General features: G+C 36.2%; 1 protein-coding gene across 1 annotated transcript in view; it reads right to left on the bottom strand.

Moving 5' to 3' along the window:
• The window catches only part of LOC106471229 (integrator complex subunit 8-like), a 32,824-nt gene extending 16,535 nt beyond the window's left edge, over window positions 1-16,289 (bottom strand). The window contains exons 1-4 of the mRNA XM_022399854.1: window positions 15,967-16,289; window positions 14,101-14,280; window positions 7,599-7,701; window positions 5,727-5,867 (exon numbers count right to left, since the gene is read on the bottom strand). Coding sequence (XP_022255562.1) covers window positions 5,727-5,867; window positions 7,599-7,701; window positions 14,101-14,280; window positions 15,967-16,096 — 554 coding nt within the window. The 5' untranslated portion in view covers window positions 16,097-16,289. The remainder of the gene's footprint in view (window positions 1-5,726; window positions 5,868-7,598; window positions 7,702-14,100; window positions 14,281-15,966) is intronic.
• Between the last annotated feature and the right edge of the window lie 893 nt (window positions 16,290-17,182).

Raw genomic sequence — 17,182 nt, 5'->3', positions numbered from 1 at the left:
CTACAATCCAAAACCCAGCCATCTAGTGGGGGTAGGAAAAAGTATCATACTGTCTTCACCTCAAGTTCATGAGACTGAAGGGAATCTACTACCCCTGGTTCTCGAACAAGGCACATGTGAATATAATTAAGTGAAAGATCAATCCGGAAACCTGACATCCAGTATTGAAAAGATGACTACATAATGTAAACCATCTCCCACAAAAATTAAATTGACCGGAACCACTTCAAGCACATTAACATCCTCGGAATAATAAACATTCAAGGATAGTGGAGGGGAAGAACTGTAACAATCAGCAATTACCTCCATCATGACTCACAATACTGATGGAATATAAATGAGGGAGGAACATAGACATCTGTAATACACGTGTGAGGACTTATGTTGGTTGGTTCTACTCCAAATCCAAAACCCGGCCACTTGGAACTAACATCCATGTGAAGGTAGGATGAGGAATCCCAATCGAAGGGGCAAACTGCAATTTTTAAGTCTCACTCCCATTTGTTATAATGTTTCATATTGAAGAATATCACATCAAATACACCAGCAGAACACCACTGCCCTACTCTCAACTGAATGGTTTTATAATCACTTCTATATTTTGTTTGTCATTATCCCACACAGGAAGATGCCCCCATGGTCCACCACCCCAGTGGCTTGGAATTGGAAATTGGTAAGGACTCTCAAACTCCACTACAAGAAAAGGGGGTAAAATGGGTGGTGGGGTAGAGCCCAGAGGAATAACAACACCCGAGACAGTGCAATGGGTGATCTTGAAACCCTATTTTGAAAAGCAGATTTATTCAATACGACACATGGCAGAGATGGGCAGCTATCCTCTTCTGCTTTACTCATGTAGTTCATGGGTGGGTACGGTTTGGTACGGGCAAACCTATGAAGCAATTCTATCACGAGGATAAACCTTCAAATGATCTTGTGGAATGCCCCATCTCTGCTCTTCATTTGATTGGGTTCTTCCTCCAATACAGTTTTCCATGTGTCTTCTCACTCAATTCAACACCTTACCTTTTCATTGCCGTTTCATCTTTGTCATCATTTAGAAGTATTTCTTTAATTGGGCATGTGGACTGCTCTCACTATTTGCATCAGAATGCAGTTTTCTTTATCTTTGGGTTATTGTCTTCTACCTGTAGCCATTCTAGAATATCAGAATTCAGTGAGACTTTGACTGGGTGCATTATTTTATTTATTTTTTTCTTTTTCGGGGGTCTTTTCCCTTTTATTAATATTCGTTGTTTGGATCCCGCTCTGTGGTAAGTGGTGCCTGACCAGGTATTCTTTAACTGTTCAAATCCACACTGTCAAGCCATGTCGACTTCCATATTATAGATCCATGGCTATGCAGCGCACACTATAAACCCAACTGGCGAAGGAGAAAGAATATATACAGAGAACAGTGGCCAAGGAAGAAAGAGGTGGGAACGGACACCACAGAAGGAAGCCATGCAGGCAATATAACAGAGAAGAGCATAAACAGAACGTAGATGTCTATCTGGATCAGAACAGGGATAAAGGTGTGAAACAAATAGAAGGGAAAGCAGCTGAATAGAAGAGTTATCCTCATGAGCCGCCAAAGTGGGAAGGAGGAAAAATGATCTAGAGAAAGGAGAAGATATGTAGAAGGATAAAGAATACATGAAACATCGATAGCAAATAAACAGACTATTGACATCCACAGGCAAAAAGAAGGGAAAACAAGTAGCACTGGGAGAGTGGTTTGGACGTAGGCAAAGTGAGGCAGTGTAGAACCACATTAATATCCCCATCTGAAAGGATAGCTTGCTGTGGCAGATGACAAATCTGGAAGGAAAACATCCACAGCTAAAGTGTAGGAAAGGGAAATACCGTGGGATCGAGAAAAACTAATGGTGTGGGACAGGACCACCCAAAAATCCGAGACCAAGGACACAGAAGACCTCCGATCCAAAAATCAAGAGAGGAAATCCACATGATGAAGAACAGTGGGTTGATCAGGGGAAAACCCTGGACCAATAAACCAATGGCAGAAAAATTCCATTTGCTTTGATAAACTGGAAATTAAAAGGATTGAGAGACCACTCCATCAGATAAATTTATGTTTCGACAGGAACCCAATCCATGACAAGAGCAAAAGCACCCAGAACACGACATGCAATGATATGAATATCGAGCTTGTGGGCCCCAAAAGATCCAATGTCTGAATACAAAGGAATGGAGAATGGGAGCTGCCCTGGTGACTGAGCTAAGGAACCATTAAAGAAAAGTCAGAATGGATCATTACCAGATGATTTCTGGCCAAATGGAGAAAATGAACCAAAACATGACCTATAGTGAGAAGCTCCAGGATGTTGATAGGATAAGATCTCTTGGCCGCAGACCAGAAACTCTTGAATCTTCTAGTTGATCAACCCACGACCCCCATCCCCAAAGGGATGCATCTATGAAATGTGGAAAACAGGATGAGGAGGAAGAAGCAGGATACCCACCAACATGCAAGTCATATTTAACCACCAACACCAACCGATGATAAGGGTAGGAGGAATGGTAATAAGAGCTGGCAAAGAATCCTTGCAAAATTCACTGGTCATAAAAGGCCCACAAAGAGCCCACACATGAGCCTGACCTATGGAGCTCAGGCTACCATGGAAGATCACATTTCCAAAAGTAACAGAACTTCGCGAGCTGTAATCCAACTGAAAACCCATCAAGCAAAGTTAAAAAGGAGAAGGGTGAGCCCGACTGAGATGTGTGTAGAAAAAGAAAAAACCAAAGTGGACAAGATATTCGACAGATTGCAGTAAGGACTACTCCAATTTGATTAACAGCCCATTATGGCCACTCCCAAAAGCAGCTGAAAAGGGTAACCGACGACTCCTGTTCAGAACAAGCAAATAGTAGCCAATTGACCAAAGAAAAAGGAAAACACAACCCGAGAGCATATAAGTGACGAACGAATGCTCTGAACACCCGACAAAACATACAAGGCTAAAGCTAGTCTGAAGGGCAGTGCATGAAACAGAGAAACTACTCTGTGGAAAATAAACCAAAGAAAATGTCACGGGTGATGAAATATTGGGATATGCAAATAAGTATTCGCAACATTACTCTTTGTCCTTGATAAATCTGGAGAAAAATTCCACCTAAGGGTGAGAAATGACTCCAAGGTAAAACAGGAAAGATTGAAAATTAGAATGAGGTGGGAAAAACCTAGTATAGGCTGCCAGTCTTCTGCTTGGAGCGACGATAACAAACAGCATGGAATAAAAGCCTGGGGAAAGATGATGAGCAGGTTCAACAGCCTGTGGCAAAAGAAAATCTTGTACCACCTTGGACAGATGCAGACTGTTGGCAGGATCCAAGTCATGGGAAAAGAAAAGGGGTATCACAGACAAAGGAGGTAGGGAAAGAAACTGGATGACAATTCCCTCTGATAAAACCCGAAGAACCCATGGAACTGTTGTGAAAGATTACCGAAGGGTAACAATATAATACAGTCAAGCATCCACTGGACTGAAACCCTCTGGTACTGTTGGCAACACGCCCATCAACGCTGAATAAAATGACGAAATGAGAAACCCCTGGAAGGGGAACAGGGACGGGCAGATAAGGACCAGGATGGGAAAGGAATAGGGACATGTCGTGGCTCCAGCTACGACAAACGTGCAACCAAAGAGGAAGGGTCAAGTGTTGATGCACAGATTACAGACAAGCTTTGAAAGTCACAGATACATGAGCAAAAACTTATCACCAAAACAAATACAGAAATCCCTAAAAGAAAGAGGTGGCAAAAATACCTGGGACAAGGTCGCATCACAACCCAGAAAATCCCAACTACAGTGAAACCACGTGTGTAAAGCAAGAGCCAAATACGACAAATGAGCCAACATGGAGGTAACAAGGAATCATAGAAAAATGAGGAATTGGATAAAAAATAACATACCTGAGAAATCATGTAGGAAAATGCCGTATTAGGCCTAGCTGATTTTGCAGGAGGGGTAGGGAAAAACACGACAAAATCTGGTGGTGTAAAAAGGCTCTCAAATCTTCATCGGCCTGAACAGGTTCAGTTTGTTTAGGAGGATTAGTGGTTTATTCCTATAATGATCAATCTCATGATGAACAATAGCACAGAAAGCAAACAATGAATCTTCTCACCTGCAGCCTGTGAAAATAGTGCTAGAGGTATAACACCCGAAGTGGGAACATGAACCTCAGAATTCATTGTAGAAATATGTAAGTCAGACAAAAGTGTTTGATATAAAATATGCGAGTGTGTGAGGAAAAAAAAAAGACTGGGAAATTAAATTAAATGAAAAGATTTCTTCACTAGTAAAAAAAATAAAAATAATGAAGAAATCCCACTCTGGCAATTAAACTATTAAAATCATGGTTCACACAAAAAGCACCAACAGAAAAAAAACATCAAAACTCGAGTATTGCCAATCGAGAAGTGATAGTTTGGTAGAATTGAATAGAGGGAGCCACATGCATCATGAGAGTATGTTGCACTCTTATTGGTGGAGGGTTGATGCATGATGATTTGCATGAGAGTATGTTGCACTCTTATTAGTGGAGGATTGATGCATGATGATTTGCATGAGAGAAGGCTTGTGACAAGCGTAAAAATTGTATTGCAAATAGAGGGCAGCACTGAACAAAAATAGCTATCTATGTGAGAGGAGGTTATGTACCATATCGGAATTGCTTCAAAGGAAAATGAAGGTAATCAAGGCTGTGGCTCTCTACCTTTCTCCAGATTATATATATAATATGCTTTGTTACTCATATTTGCAACAAAGAGAAATGAACAGATTCTGGGCAATGGCTTTTTTTATTGATGTCAAACAGCAAAATGTAGGCTTAAGGCCATTACTTCATCATGGATGTCTGTATTTCTCTTTAAACAAATAATGTTTTTTGTACTGAAACTGTTTATTTCTCATTAAAAAAATAAAGACCAATTGTTTGGGGTATGTAGAACTATTTTTGAAAATACTGAAAAGTCACTGTCCTAATTTTTTTTTAAAGAAATTAAAGATTTACTGATTTTTATCTGTACATTTCTCATTGAAAATAGTAGAGAATATTTGTCCTAATGTCTGTTTTTTGAACAGAAAGTAAAGAGTCACTATCTGAATTCTCAGCTTTTCTGTTTAGGGAATATAAGAGGTCAGGGTCCTAAAGCTGTGTTTCTCTTGACCTTGGCTCTTTATTTCTTCAATCAGAAATGCTCAGATTTAAAAAAATAGCTCTTTATGGTCTTCAGAGAAATGCACAGATTCAGGAAAATGATTAAATACTTTTAAAATATTCACAGCTTTATAATATTGACTCTACTTTCTTAAAAAGAAATACACAAACTTAGGATGATTAATGTTTGCTGTTTGCAAAAGAAAACTTACAGATTCAAATCAGGCAAACCACATTTTCGTCAATGAGTTATGTGCAGGTCAGAACAATAATATCAATTTTTTTCAAGAGAAACACAGAAATACACAACAAAAGCTTTTAACATTTTAAAGGAAAAATTGCAACATCCAAGACAGTAACTGTCTTTAGAGAGAAATAAACATCAATGATACAAAACACCAAAAAATAATTATGTTTTAATGCTATGCCAAATAGCATGTCACACAAGGACATTAATCTTAGATATTTATTTATGTGAAGTTATTAGAAGTTTCCTGATTTTTATAAGACTGTGCATTAAGTAACAGAAAACATACCAGCGATACAATAACACGTGTGCAAAACGGCCATCTACAGAGAGATCATTCAGAGGCAATTCTTGTACCACGTTTTGTTCCGTATTAGTAGTTATCTTCTGTAAGTATGTCAGTAAGGTCTGCTGCATTGGAAGAGGCAACCTGCAGAAAACATACGAGTCGTTTCTTTCTCAACAGGTGGTTAAGTATCAACAAAACAAAAAACAACAAAGTTTCAAGTTACTGCATACATAGAAAGAAAGACTTAAATTCTAATGAATGTGTAATAGCAGAATCCTGACTGTTAACTTGAAAATGTCATAAATTAAACATAACTTCAATATTTTTCTTCTCACTTACTTTAATATGTAGCTGATAATCAGAAATTGAATAATTAACAAGAACTATATTCCTAATTCATAGAAAAATTAAATATACACACGTAGAAAAAGTTTATTAGTAAACAAAACTTGTATTATATTGTAACCAGTATCATCCAGAGGCATAGAAAAACTCAAAGCTGATTTTTATAGGAATGTTGATGTTCTTACTATTCTTATCAGAAAAACTAAACTCAATCAAACATAAGCCATATGACAGAAATTAAACTGAATCTAACATCAACTTTATCATGGAGACCATACTGAATCTAACATCAGCTTTATCAACAAACCTCATATTCATAAACCTCCAAAGGCAAGAAATAACAACTGTCAGTATTTAGAGCAGATTCTGATCAGGACCCATTCAACATGAAATTCTGTGATTGTTCATAGTATTCTCCTTTCCTACTATGCACAGAAAGTGGTAATGTTGTGTTTTATAACTATTCCTAGTTATGTGACCACCAATGAAGTTGCATAAATTATCATGATTTAGGTGTACCCATGTGGTACAGATATTTCTGGAAATTTTTGCACACTTTTTCAATTTTGGATTTCATTCTATTGTTGCAGAGACATTACAGAAATACAAAAGAGGTGTTTCTGATGCACAAGATCCTGCAATAACACTGGCAATTTCAACAACAATTTTAATGAACACACCTCAAATTAAAGTTAAATCAGCCCCATTTATAAGAAGTACCTGTCAACCAAACTCATATTTTATATGAAATATATTTTCAGTATAGTCTCCATCTTCTTCTCACATATAGCTAGAATCCCACAGTTTCTTCTCATAATTATTTTATATTAATTCAAGGCTGTTCAGGTTAATCAAAGTTTATATTTCCAATTATTACTATTTTTTGATTAGAGATGTTTGTTGCATTTTGTTACTTTACTGTTTACATCAAAAATATTCATGAAATAAATAACACTTTGTTTGTTGTATATTGTTGTTTACATCAGAGTAAAGCATCCATCCATACGTTGCCTTCTATCATGAAAAATTGAAATTCATTGGCACATTGATATAATTGTGCCTACAGTATCTTATGGAAACTCAACATTTTCCAATAGTATTTCCAATATAACATGATAATCAATGTAATAAATGTTCATAGCAACTCAATTACCAAGTTTATTGCCCAGCTCTATTTTTCTGTGTAGAACAACAACATAAAAAAATAGAATTACCACATTACTCTAGAATAATGATATCCTTTGATTTGTTGGCATAAAATGAGCTTCATAAAAATTCAAAAGCTTTTCACACATGGAGAAATTGAGTAGCTATTATAACCAACAAAAAAAAATCAAGTATAAAATACTACAATTCTTCATTAAATTTTCAAATTTAAAATTTGTAGCAGTAAAATTTTGTTTGCCAATTTAAAAACTCAGTAGTTATCACTACAGCTGTATGAACTTATATCCAATTATACATGCTTACTTTTTAATGATATCTGTATCTTACTACAGTAATCTAATAAAAATTATGCAAACTTACTTTTTTTCCAAAAGATTCAAGTCCCATTTTAGATATGAGGCTACTTTCAGAGCCAGAAGTTTTAGAGCCACAACCTTTTTTGTCTCTTTTTCTGTTTCAATGACTAAAGGAAAAATAAAATACACACAACTATTTCCTATTAAATATATCATACAAATAAATCTAAAACTAGTGCAACTAGATTGCCTTATTTAATTAGATTTATGACTACAGTAGCTGAAATGGCTTACATAGATATGGCTACCTGTAACCAGTTACGCTATTAACCATAGTAGTTGAAATGGCTAATTTAATTGATGCTACCAATACACAGCCACATTTATAACTAGGATAGCTGGATTGGCTTATTCAATTACAGTTACCAATACACAGCCAAATTTATAACTAAGATAGCTGCATTTGTTCATTCAGTTACAGCTATGAATACAAGGTCACATTTATAATTAGGGTTGCTTGATGTTAACATTTTCCTACTCTGAAAATGTATTTCCAACAGATACTTACCTCTCTAGTATAGAGGGAGTCAGCTGCACTAGGAGAGTGTCTCACACTCCTATTGGTGGACCATTGTAGCATACTAATTTGCATACTACAAAGTGCCATGTGCAAACATGTGGAGGTAGGTGAGGGTGCAAGGCTAGTGGTGAGTGAAAATGTGCACACAGAGTGGGCAGTAATCATCAAGAAAAGCTGTTATATGGTAGAACTCAATCTTCACTTCAAGATTAGGCAAAAAGTAAGCACCAGAACTGGGGAGGATGGGTGGGAAGTTTAAGAAGAGGCAAGTATCTATCAGAAATGCATTTTCAGTGTATGAAAATGTTAACTTTCAATACGATACCGTATCTCTCTCACCACAGGCTTGGTCCCAGGGACAGACCTTGTAACCATTTTGTGCTTCTTATAGTTTTCATAATATAACTTTTAATACAGTATGTGCATTTTAACAAAATTTTGTAGATTATCAGTAAACATTACAAGGCTTTTGTATACAAAATATCATAATTTTTTTACCAAGTTTAAAGATTTTTTTAAGTAATGATTTGCTCATGCATTTGTTTCTTTTCGAATGTTGATTATCCAACATGTAAAGTAGTTTTGATTTTAAGATTAAAAAATTATTATGCATCAGAAAATTGACAAATTTCACATGCGAAATCTTTATAACCTCCAGGTAATTATCAAACGTTTTTCTGCAGAAAATACTTTATATTTTACCTGTTATTTTTGCTATTGTATCTCTTTAATCCTATTGCTACAGGTCATGAGTCAAAGGCCATGTCATTGTATTTATTGACTTGCATTCAAAATTTTATTGAACTAATAGTTTATGAATTTATGTCAATAAGTTTGGTATCAAACTGTAGATTATTATCCCAATTTTAGTATTATACATTATTTAATTTCCTAATTTAAAAGTAAATATTAAAAACACACATAAACATTGATTTTTGTGTGGCACATGTTATGTTGAATGCAGCACTGGTTCAAATTAGATGTTTGTGATGTCAAAATACAAAGTCTATAGTTTCGTATGAATTAGGAACTCAAATTACTGATATTAACAAGCTAGAATATAAAATAAGAACCTTCTATATTTTCTATTTGCCGAGATATTGCCTATGTACTGAATCAAACACAGTGGCCACACTCACCTCTTTCCATTTTTGGAAATGGTCCCTTATATACACTTACTTGTGTATATGACATCTAAATAACCAATCAAAAGCTCAGAATGTCTCCCTAGTGGTTTTCTCAGCCATTTTCATGTGTTAGGATGCCATCTTGTTCTTTCGAAATGAGATTTCAAGGAGGTAAATTGTGTCTTTAGTCTGCTCAAAATTTCATATTTGTTTAGACCAAATACAGCTTAGTTACTAAACTTGATAAATTATAGTGGAATTCTATGGTATCGATATAGTTATTCACATGTATATATAAAACCTAAAAAAAAATGTTTCGTTTCACATCCTCCACGTGCAAAATTTCTTGAGGTTCAGCAAGCTACATGAAACAGCAACTGAGTACAAAGGTCGTAACAAAAAGAGATAATTGTTTGCTTTACTTCTTCATTTAGTGTTCTATGTTTTAAGAAAAATAAGTTTAAAAACTTGTTTTTAAAATATTGATAATCTGTATACATTACATAATTATATAATAATTATATACATTGTATAATGTATTGTTACTACAGCGGAAATCATGTGACGCTGGGAGCATGTGTGCTGGAGTTTCTCGAAGGATCATGAATTATCGGAGAAGACCGAGTTTTTTCAGTACGCCCTCTTTTTTAGTATGTAAGCCTGGCGAGAAAAACCAGCAGGATCGAAGAGATAGATAATTGAGTCGAGCGAACAGTAGGCACCATAAGTAAAGTGTGTGAATAGCTGTGATTTATAATGTGTGTTATAAAGGTTGTTAAGTTTAAAGTGACTATGAAAATTCTATGTATTACAAAGTTGTAACGAGAGAGAATAAACTAGTTTTAATTAAGAAAGGACTTGTATCACTGAAGATTATCGGAAAGAATTTATACTGGAAATTAACAAACAAGTAGATACGCAACAGTATAATAAATGAAATGTGGCTGTATCTTACAAAATACTAGTCCACTAAAACACAGCCAAGACAGGTCACTTTGTATAGACTAATGGTCAGTTTTATATTATTGGATACGGTAACATGAGTGCACGTGCACCTTGTCATTTTAACTTCTGTATAGTTAGCCAGACATGACAGGAAGATCAATATAATAAATTAAAAATAATATATCTAAATGTATAATGTTATGAGATTTAAGCTATTTAGATTAAACATTTGTGTTTTCGTGTTGGCCGATTTGACCGACCTCATAAGCCACCATAAAAAATTAGGAAATAGATATAAATTACACTTTTTTATTCTAGAATGGCTAAAAGTTATAACATGAAACCACAAATGTTTAGCTTAAGTCTCACAACATTATACAACTATATATATAGATACACATATCTATTATTTTTATCTTATTGACCTTTCAGCCATGTCTGACTAACATTACAGAAGTTGCAATGACGTGGCACACATACAATCATGTTACCATGTCTGGACTTTACAGAGTAACCTGCATTGGCTTTGTTTTAGTGGACCAGTATTTTGTAAAAGAGACAAACACTGCTAGGAGTTCCAGAAAATTGATGTGGGATCACGACTCGACCAAAGACCAACGACTTGAAAACACTTGAGGGTCCAAATACACCCCCAACCCATCAGAGAAGCATTGGTGAATAGGTGTAAATCTGATTAGGGAGGCAGAAGAGGTGTTGTCTCTGCTGAGGCAAACTTGACTTTAAGGGATGGAGGAAAGATGATAGAGGAATCTAGGAAATCCCTGGCAGGATTCCATTGATCTTACAAATTCCATTAGAGGCCTCTATGTGTGCATGAGCCAGGGGAATAAGAGATAGAACATCATGAGCTGATAGTGAAGGAGAGGATTAAACATTCAGAGCCAGTAGCTCCATAGAATGCAGCTGAAGGGGAGAAGACTGGGCCCGACTGAGAGGGAAGTTGAAAAGAACTCTCAGGTGGATGAGGTAGTACACTGGGATAAGAATGGACTTCTCCACCTTGACAAGCCAACCCAAATGAGCAGCTTCTTCAAGAAGAAACTGTATGTCACTGTAAGATGCTTGTAGCGAAGGAGCTATCAGTAGCCAGTCATCCAGACAATGATGAAACCACAGTCTGTGAATGTAATAGATGGGCAAAAGCCTAGACTACACAACAGAAAACATAGGCAGCCAAGGTCAGATCAAATGGAAGAGAATGGAATTGATAGACCCAGCCCTCATGGATAAACCAAAGGTAGCAACGGGATGTTGGTGAAATAGGGATATGAAGGTATGCATCCCATACTTCTACCTTCATTATCCAATGACCTAGAGTAAACACTCATTGCAGTGAGTTGAAAGGTTCCATGGTCAAATGAGGAAGGTCTATGTAACAGTTCAAACTAGAAAGGTCTATGACCAGATGCAGGTTCCCAGGCTTATTGGGGATGATGAACAACTGGGAATAAAATCCTGAAGGAGGGTGATTAACTAGTTCAATAGCATCCTTGAAAATATCTTGAACCCCCTCTGAAAGTTGCTGGCTGGAAATGAGATCCTTAGGAGGAGGAATGGGAAAAGGATTGGGGGATAATTGAGGAGGGGTGAGAAAATGAAGTGAGTGTTCTTCTGACAAAACTGGAAGCACCCAAATATCTGTGGTTAAAGTGTGCCAAAGATGGGAAAAAATCTGGCCCTTATGAGACCTCGTACCTACTGGATAGTCACTGGAATCATTAGAAGCAAAAAGACTGGTGGTAAGCAATACATCAACTTATTGACAAAATCTGTGAACAAGGTACAGGCAAGGATGAGGAAGGAGAGGGGCAGGAAACAGGCACATGAGTAGGAGAAGGCTGAAACAAACGAGTGATGAGGGAAAATAGGGAAGTGTGCTGTCAAGCAGCCTCTACATGAAACTCCAAAGAATCAGGTAGATCACCCAAAACAGACTGATGTAGAAAGGAGGCCATATGCAAATCACCTGAATATATGGTGGGTAGACACAATGAGTTAAAAGTGTGACTCAATCCAAAAAATCCCAACAACAAAGGAGCCAGATGTATAGGGAAAGAGCAGAAGAAGACAAATGCCCAAAATGGAGAAAAGGAAGGATCAAGTTTCCACTGAAAACTCCTCAGGGGAATGATGGATAGCTTCAGATAAGAGGTGGATAGAGGAGAGGTAATGAAGGAAGGTGGTAAGGGTCAAATGAAGGCAGAAAAACTAAGTCTGGGAAAATGAATGGATGTAAAGGTGTCTGAACCTCAAACCTGAATTAATGAGTCCAAATGTTAAGAATCAAGGAATGGAGCTGTAGAGGAACGAGGGAGATGAGACATGCTGACTCCAGAATGTAACTGATCCACAAAAATGATCTGCTTAGACCCCAATATCAAGAGAGGGAGGCAGAACTAAATATTAAAGGAAGGGATATTATGTAAAAGAGAGGGATCATAAGACATAGGGGACAATAACAAAATGTAACAAACTTGTGTCACCATGTCCAGGAATGCAGATGAAGGCCAAGGTGCATTTAAAGGCATAGACTGATATTGCACAGCAAAAGAAGGTGTTAGGAAAAGGCTGTCAAAATCCTTGTCATCCTGACCAGTTTCCCCAGTCCAGCTTCAGAGCTCTTAGGCCACATGAAAGATTCAAATTCATGGTGGACAAGAGCTGAAACCTCCTATACAGATAAGGTAGAAGCTAAAGTCAGAGCAGGTCATTTAGCTGTGTTATTTGTATCAGTTGAGGTCATGGTGATGGTAAATTGAGAATTCATTTTGAAAAAATGTGGGCAACACAATCCACAGTTGAACTTTCTTGGAAAGTAAAATTGGTAATCCAAGAAAAGAAAGAAAAAAAATTAAAGAGAAAAACTTTTTTAATGAAGGTAGGTGTTGGAAAATCATGCATAAGCCCCACAAAAATTATAAGTGTAAAGTAACAGCAAGCTATACACATGAATTGAGAAGTGAAGATTGGGCTCTACAGTATAGAGGGAGTCAGCTGTACCAGGAGGGTTTGTCACACTCCAATTGGTGGAGGACTGTCACATGCTTATTTGCATGCTACAGTGCAGCTGTATCCCATGTGGGGGTTGGTGGGAGTATCTAGGCTAGTGGCAAGCAAAAATTGCATATATAGAAGGCAGCACTGAACAAAAAAGCTTTATCTGAGCAGAAGTAAGGTACTGTATCAGAATTACAGCTACCATAACAAAGGTTTAAGTACACATAGAAGTTCTGTATATTTTTAATTTAACAACAAAATAATGATGTATTTATCTGTACAATTAGGTCACACTTTACACAGTTACATCTACTATACAACTAGATGTATTGTAACTTATGCAACTGTAGACTGTATGCCATAGTCATATTAACTAGAATGTATCTACACGTACAGTTATGTCATACTTCACAGTCACATCAACCTACAAGTATATAAAAACAAAAATAAATGTACTGTAGCTTGTGCATTTGTAGATACTATGCCACAAACTCATTTGAACAAGAATGCAATTACATGTACAATTAAGTTATACTTTATAAAATTGAAAATTCAAAATTACTATGGGACCTGATAAGATTGGCATATCAATTCATTTTGTGCTGAATTCTGAGTGCAGTAGGGCAAGAGGCTATAAATTTGAGTCTTCAAAAGTTCTAACACATCTCCGGTTGAGGCAGCTTAATTTCTCCAATAAGATGGTAAATGTGTGGAACTAGCTGTTAAAGGAGAAGATCCTTGATGTACCAAAAGGCCTCTAGGTGCCCCATAATTTATGTACAAGACATATTGTTGCCTTACATAAATAAAATAAAGATTCCAAGCAAATGACACTACAGTAACCTGTTATTTACTTGCTCCAGCAAAAACCTTTATTCTGTAGAACATAAAAGTACCTGGTGCAACAGATGGTTCAACTGGAATGCCTTCAACTCCAATGGACCCAGCTAGAGAATTCTGATTCGAGGTAAGTACAGAAGCAGCTTGTGAAACTTGAGTTGCTGAGCTAACTTGATCTCCATTCACTTCTGTTGCATTTCTCAGGAAGTCAGTAATTAAGTCAACAGCTGCAGTTTCTGTAAAAAACACTTTTAAATGATTATACATGCTTTTGTCATATATTCTATCATAATGGGACTTTATAGCTCTATTAAATGTATGATTTCCCAACTAAGGTTTGTTCTACTCTGAAGAAGAGAGACCTTGATTGTTATGCCTAAAACAGTCGATATGGATTTACATTCTTAACTTATTTTAATGCACATAAAGGGCTTTCTTCCGCATATTGATAAATGTCACAATAAAAACCCCTCCCCATCAAAATCATCTCAACAGCCATATAAAACACTAAAAACTTTACTTTTAGCCCTTATCATCCATAGGAATTGTTATGAAATAGCAAATGTCACATTACCAATTTCTACTTGATGCCATCTTCTTTATATTTGTTACCTTAATAACCAACATAGAATTAATGTATGGACTGAAGTTTAGACAGTAAGGATTGGAAAATGATTTTATTCCATTTACAAGCATCCATCTGAAAAAATTGCTGAAAAATAACAAAATCTGAGCTTTTATGTTCAAAATTAAGTTGTTGCGCTCAGGTTTAGTAGAAGCAGTAACAACCACTGTTTGAAGGCAATGTTTGTGCTCATGTTTAGTAGAACCAGTTACAGCCACAGTTTGGAGGCAATGTTTGTGTACATATTTAGTAGAACCAGTAACAACCACTGTTTGAAGGCAGTGTTTGTGCTCATGTTTAGTAGAACCAGTTACAGCCACAGTTTGGAGGCAATGTTTGTGTACATATTTAGTAGAACCAGTAACAGTCACAGCTTGGAGGCAATGTTTGTGTACGTGTTAAGTTGAATCAGTTTCACCCACTGTCTGCAAGCAGTGTTTGTGTTCATGTTTAGTAAAACCAGTAACACCCACTGTCTGGAGACAGTATTTGTATACATGTTTAGTAGAACCAGTAATAGCTACAGTGTGAAGGCAGTGTTTCTGTACATGTTTAGTAGAACCAGTAACACCCACTGTCTGGAGACAGTATTTGTATACATGTTTAGTAGAACTAGTAATAGCCACAGTGTGAAGGCAGTTTTTGTGTTCATGTTTAGTAGAACCAGTAACACCCACTGTCTGGAGACAGTGTTTGTGTTCATGTTTAGTAGAACCAGTAACAGCCATTATCTGCAGGCAGTGCTTATGTTCAATGTTAGGTATGCTGGTTATGGAGAAAATGTAAGAGTGAAATATACTGTCTCATTAGTGGGTTTGCAGCTCCTGATGATATTCTACAACTGTTATTTTTTGCATGTTCTCCCTTGTGTGTTGCACAACTATAGCAACTTAGCAACAATATTATGGATAAAGAATGTGTTTCATATAATTATTTGTAATATTCTATAAAATACTGTATACAAACAGTTTTACAAAGATAACGGTTAGACAATAAAGATAATTTGCTTCCTTGAACTCGAAACTTAATCATAATGACTGCAATACCCAGAAATGTCGGTACATAGTTTAATTAACCTTAAAAATAAAATCACGTCTAGATATGAGTAGTAAGACCTAACAATAAGTAATAATATTATTAATAAACCTTTCCAAGCTGATCTGTACAGCAGTAGTACTAGTACTCAGTACTGTAGTAGTAGTAGTAGCAGTGCAACCAGTCTCCATTCAGTTGTAAAAAACACCAAACAAATATTACAAATAGCCATGAAAATTTAAATAAAGACGTCAAACCTTACCAGTTGTTGTATCTTGTTTAAGATGTGCCTCAAGTCGAGATTTATCGAGTAAAAATTCAAACCATGACGTCTTTCCAGGAAAGTTTCCTAAACCTATTCCGTTGCCATTAGCATTGAAATCAATACCCATTATATTCTACAATTTAACGTGATATGCTTTGAATTACAAAAAGATATGCGAACGATTTTTTATCACTTTTAATATTTAAACTGCTCTTTAAAAAATGAAAAACTGTTCAAAACTAGTAAGATTAAATCTAATATCATACTAATAATACTTAGGCCTACTATACCGCTCTTTATGGTCAAAGTACGCAATAAAAACCTGACGTATATTGACACTTGAAACCGAAAAGCAAGTACAAAACAATAATAATAATAATAATAAAACTCTGTCGACTTTTAATAATAAGATTGGTTTTATATTTATTACATGAAAAATGTGGAAGTAGCAAAATCGACCGCATTATTACTGTGATAATTTGGTGTTTCTTTAAACTTTCAGAATCGTAATATCGTTCACTGCAAAAGCGAAATTCAAATAGCGTGAGAGTGTGACAACTTCTCACATGTTAATAATGGTTGGAGACGGCTTGAATGAGTAATGAAGAAAAACTTTAATATAAATTTAACATAACAGCAAATGCACAACGTTTCGTAAAGGTTTTGTTATCATCAGATACAAGTAATTTACACAGACGAAACGTTGTACATTTGCTGTTATGTTAAACTTATATCAAAGTTTTCTTCATTACCAATTCAAGCCGTCTCCTACCATTATTCGTCTCAAAGTGGGTTCCTCGTCATCGAATTCTCACATGTTAATAACGATCTCTTCAATTACGAATGCTCTTCAAACCACATTATATTGTTACATCTACGTTAGTTAGTTAATTTTCCGTAACTTCGTTCCGACGAAACTTTAGCGACACAAGTCCTTTCTTAAATAAAACTGGTTTATTCTTTTTGAATATAACTTTGCGATACACTTAATTTCAACAGTCGCGCTATAACAACGAACGTCTCACGTGCTCAGTTCAATTACACACTCTCTGACTGCAGTTCAATTACTCATTACCTTGTCACGTTGTGACCATCTTATATATACCAGACTATCCCCAATCTAGTAGTCTTCCGATAACTCACGAAGGTTCGAGAGAAGGACGTGGGTGATACTAGTCAAGTGACCTCGCTGATGCACCACTGCCCCTCTTAG

Source organism: Limulus polyphemus, unplaced genomic scaffold (genome assembly GCF_000517525.1).
Source record: "Limulus polyphemus unplaced genomic scaffold, Limulus_polyphemus-2.1.2 Scaffold4483, whole genome shotgun sequence".
NCBI lineage: Eukaryota > Metazoa > Arthropoda > Merostomata > Xiphosura > Limulidae > Limulus > Limulus polyphemus.
Note: the sequence above shows the minus strand (reverse complement) of the source record. Positions and strands in the feature narration are given on the sequence as shown.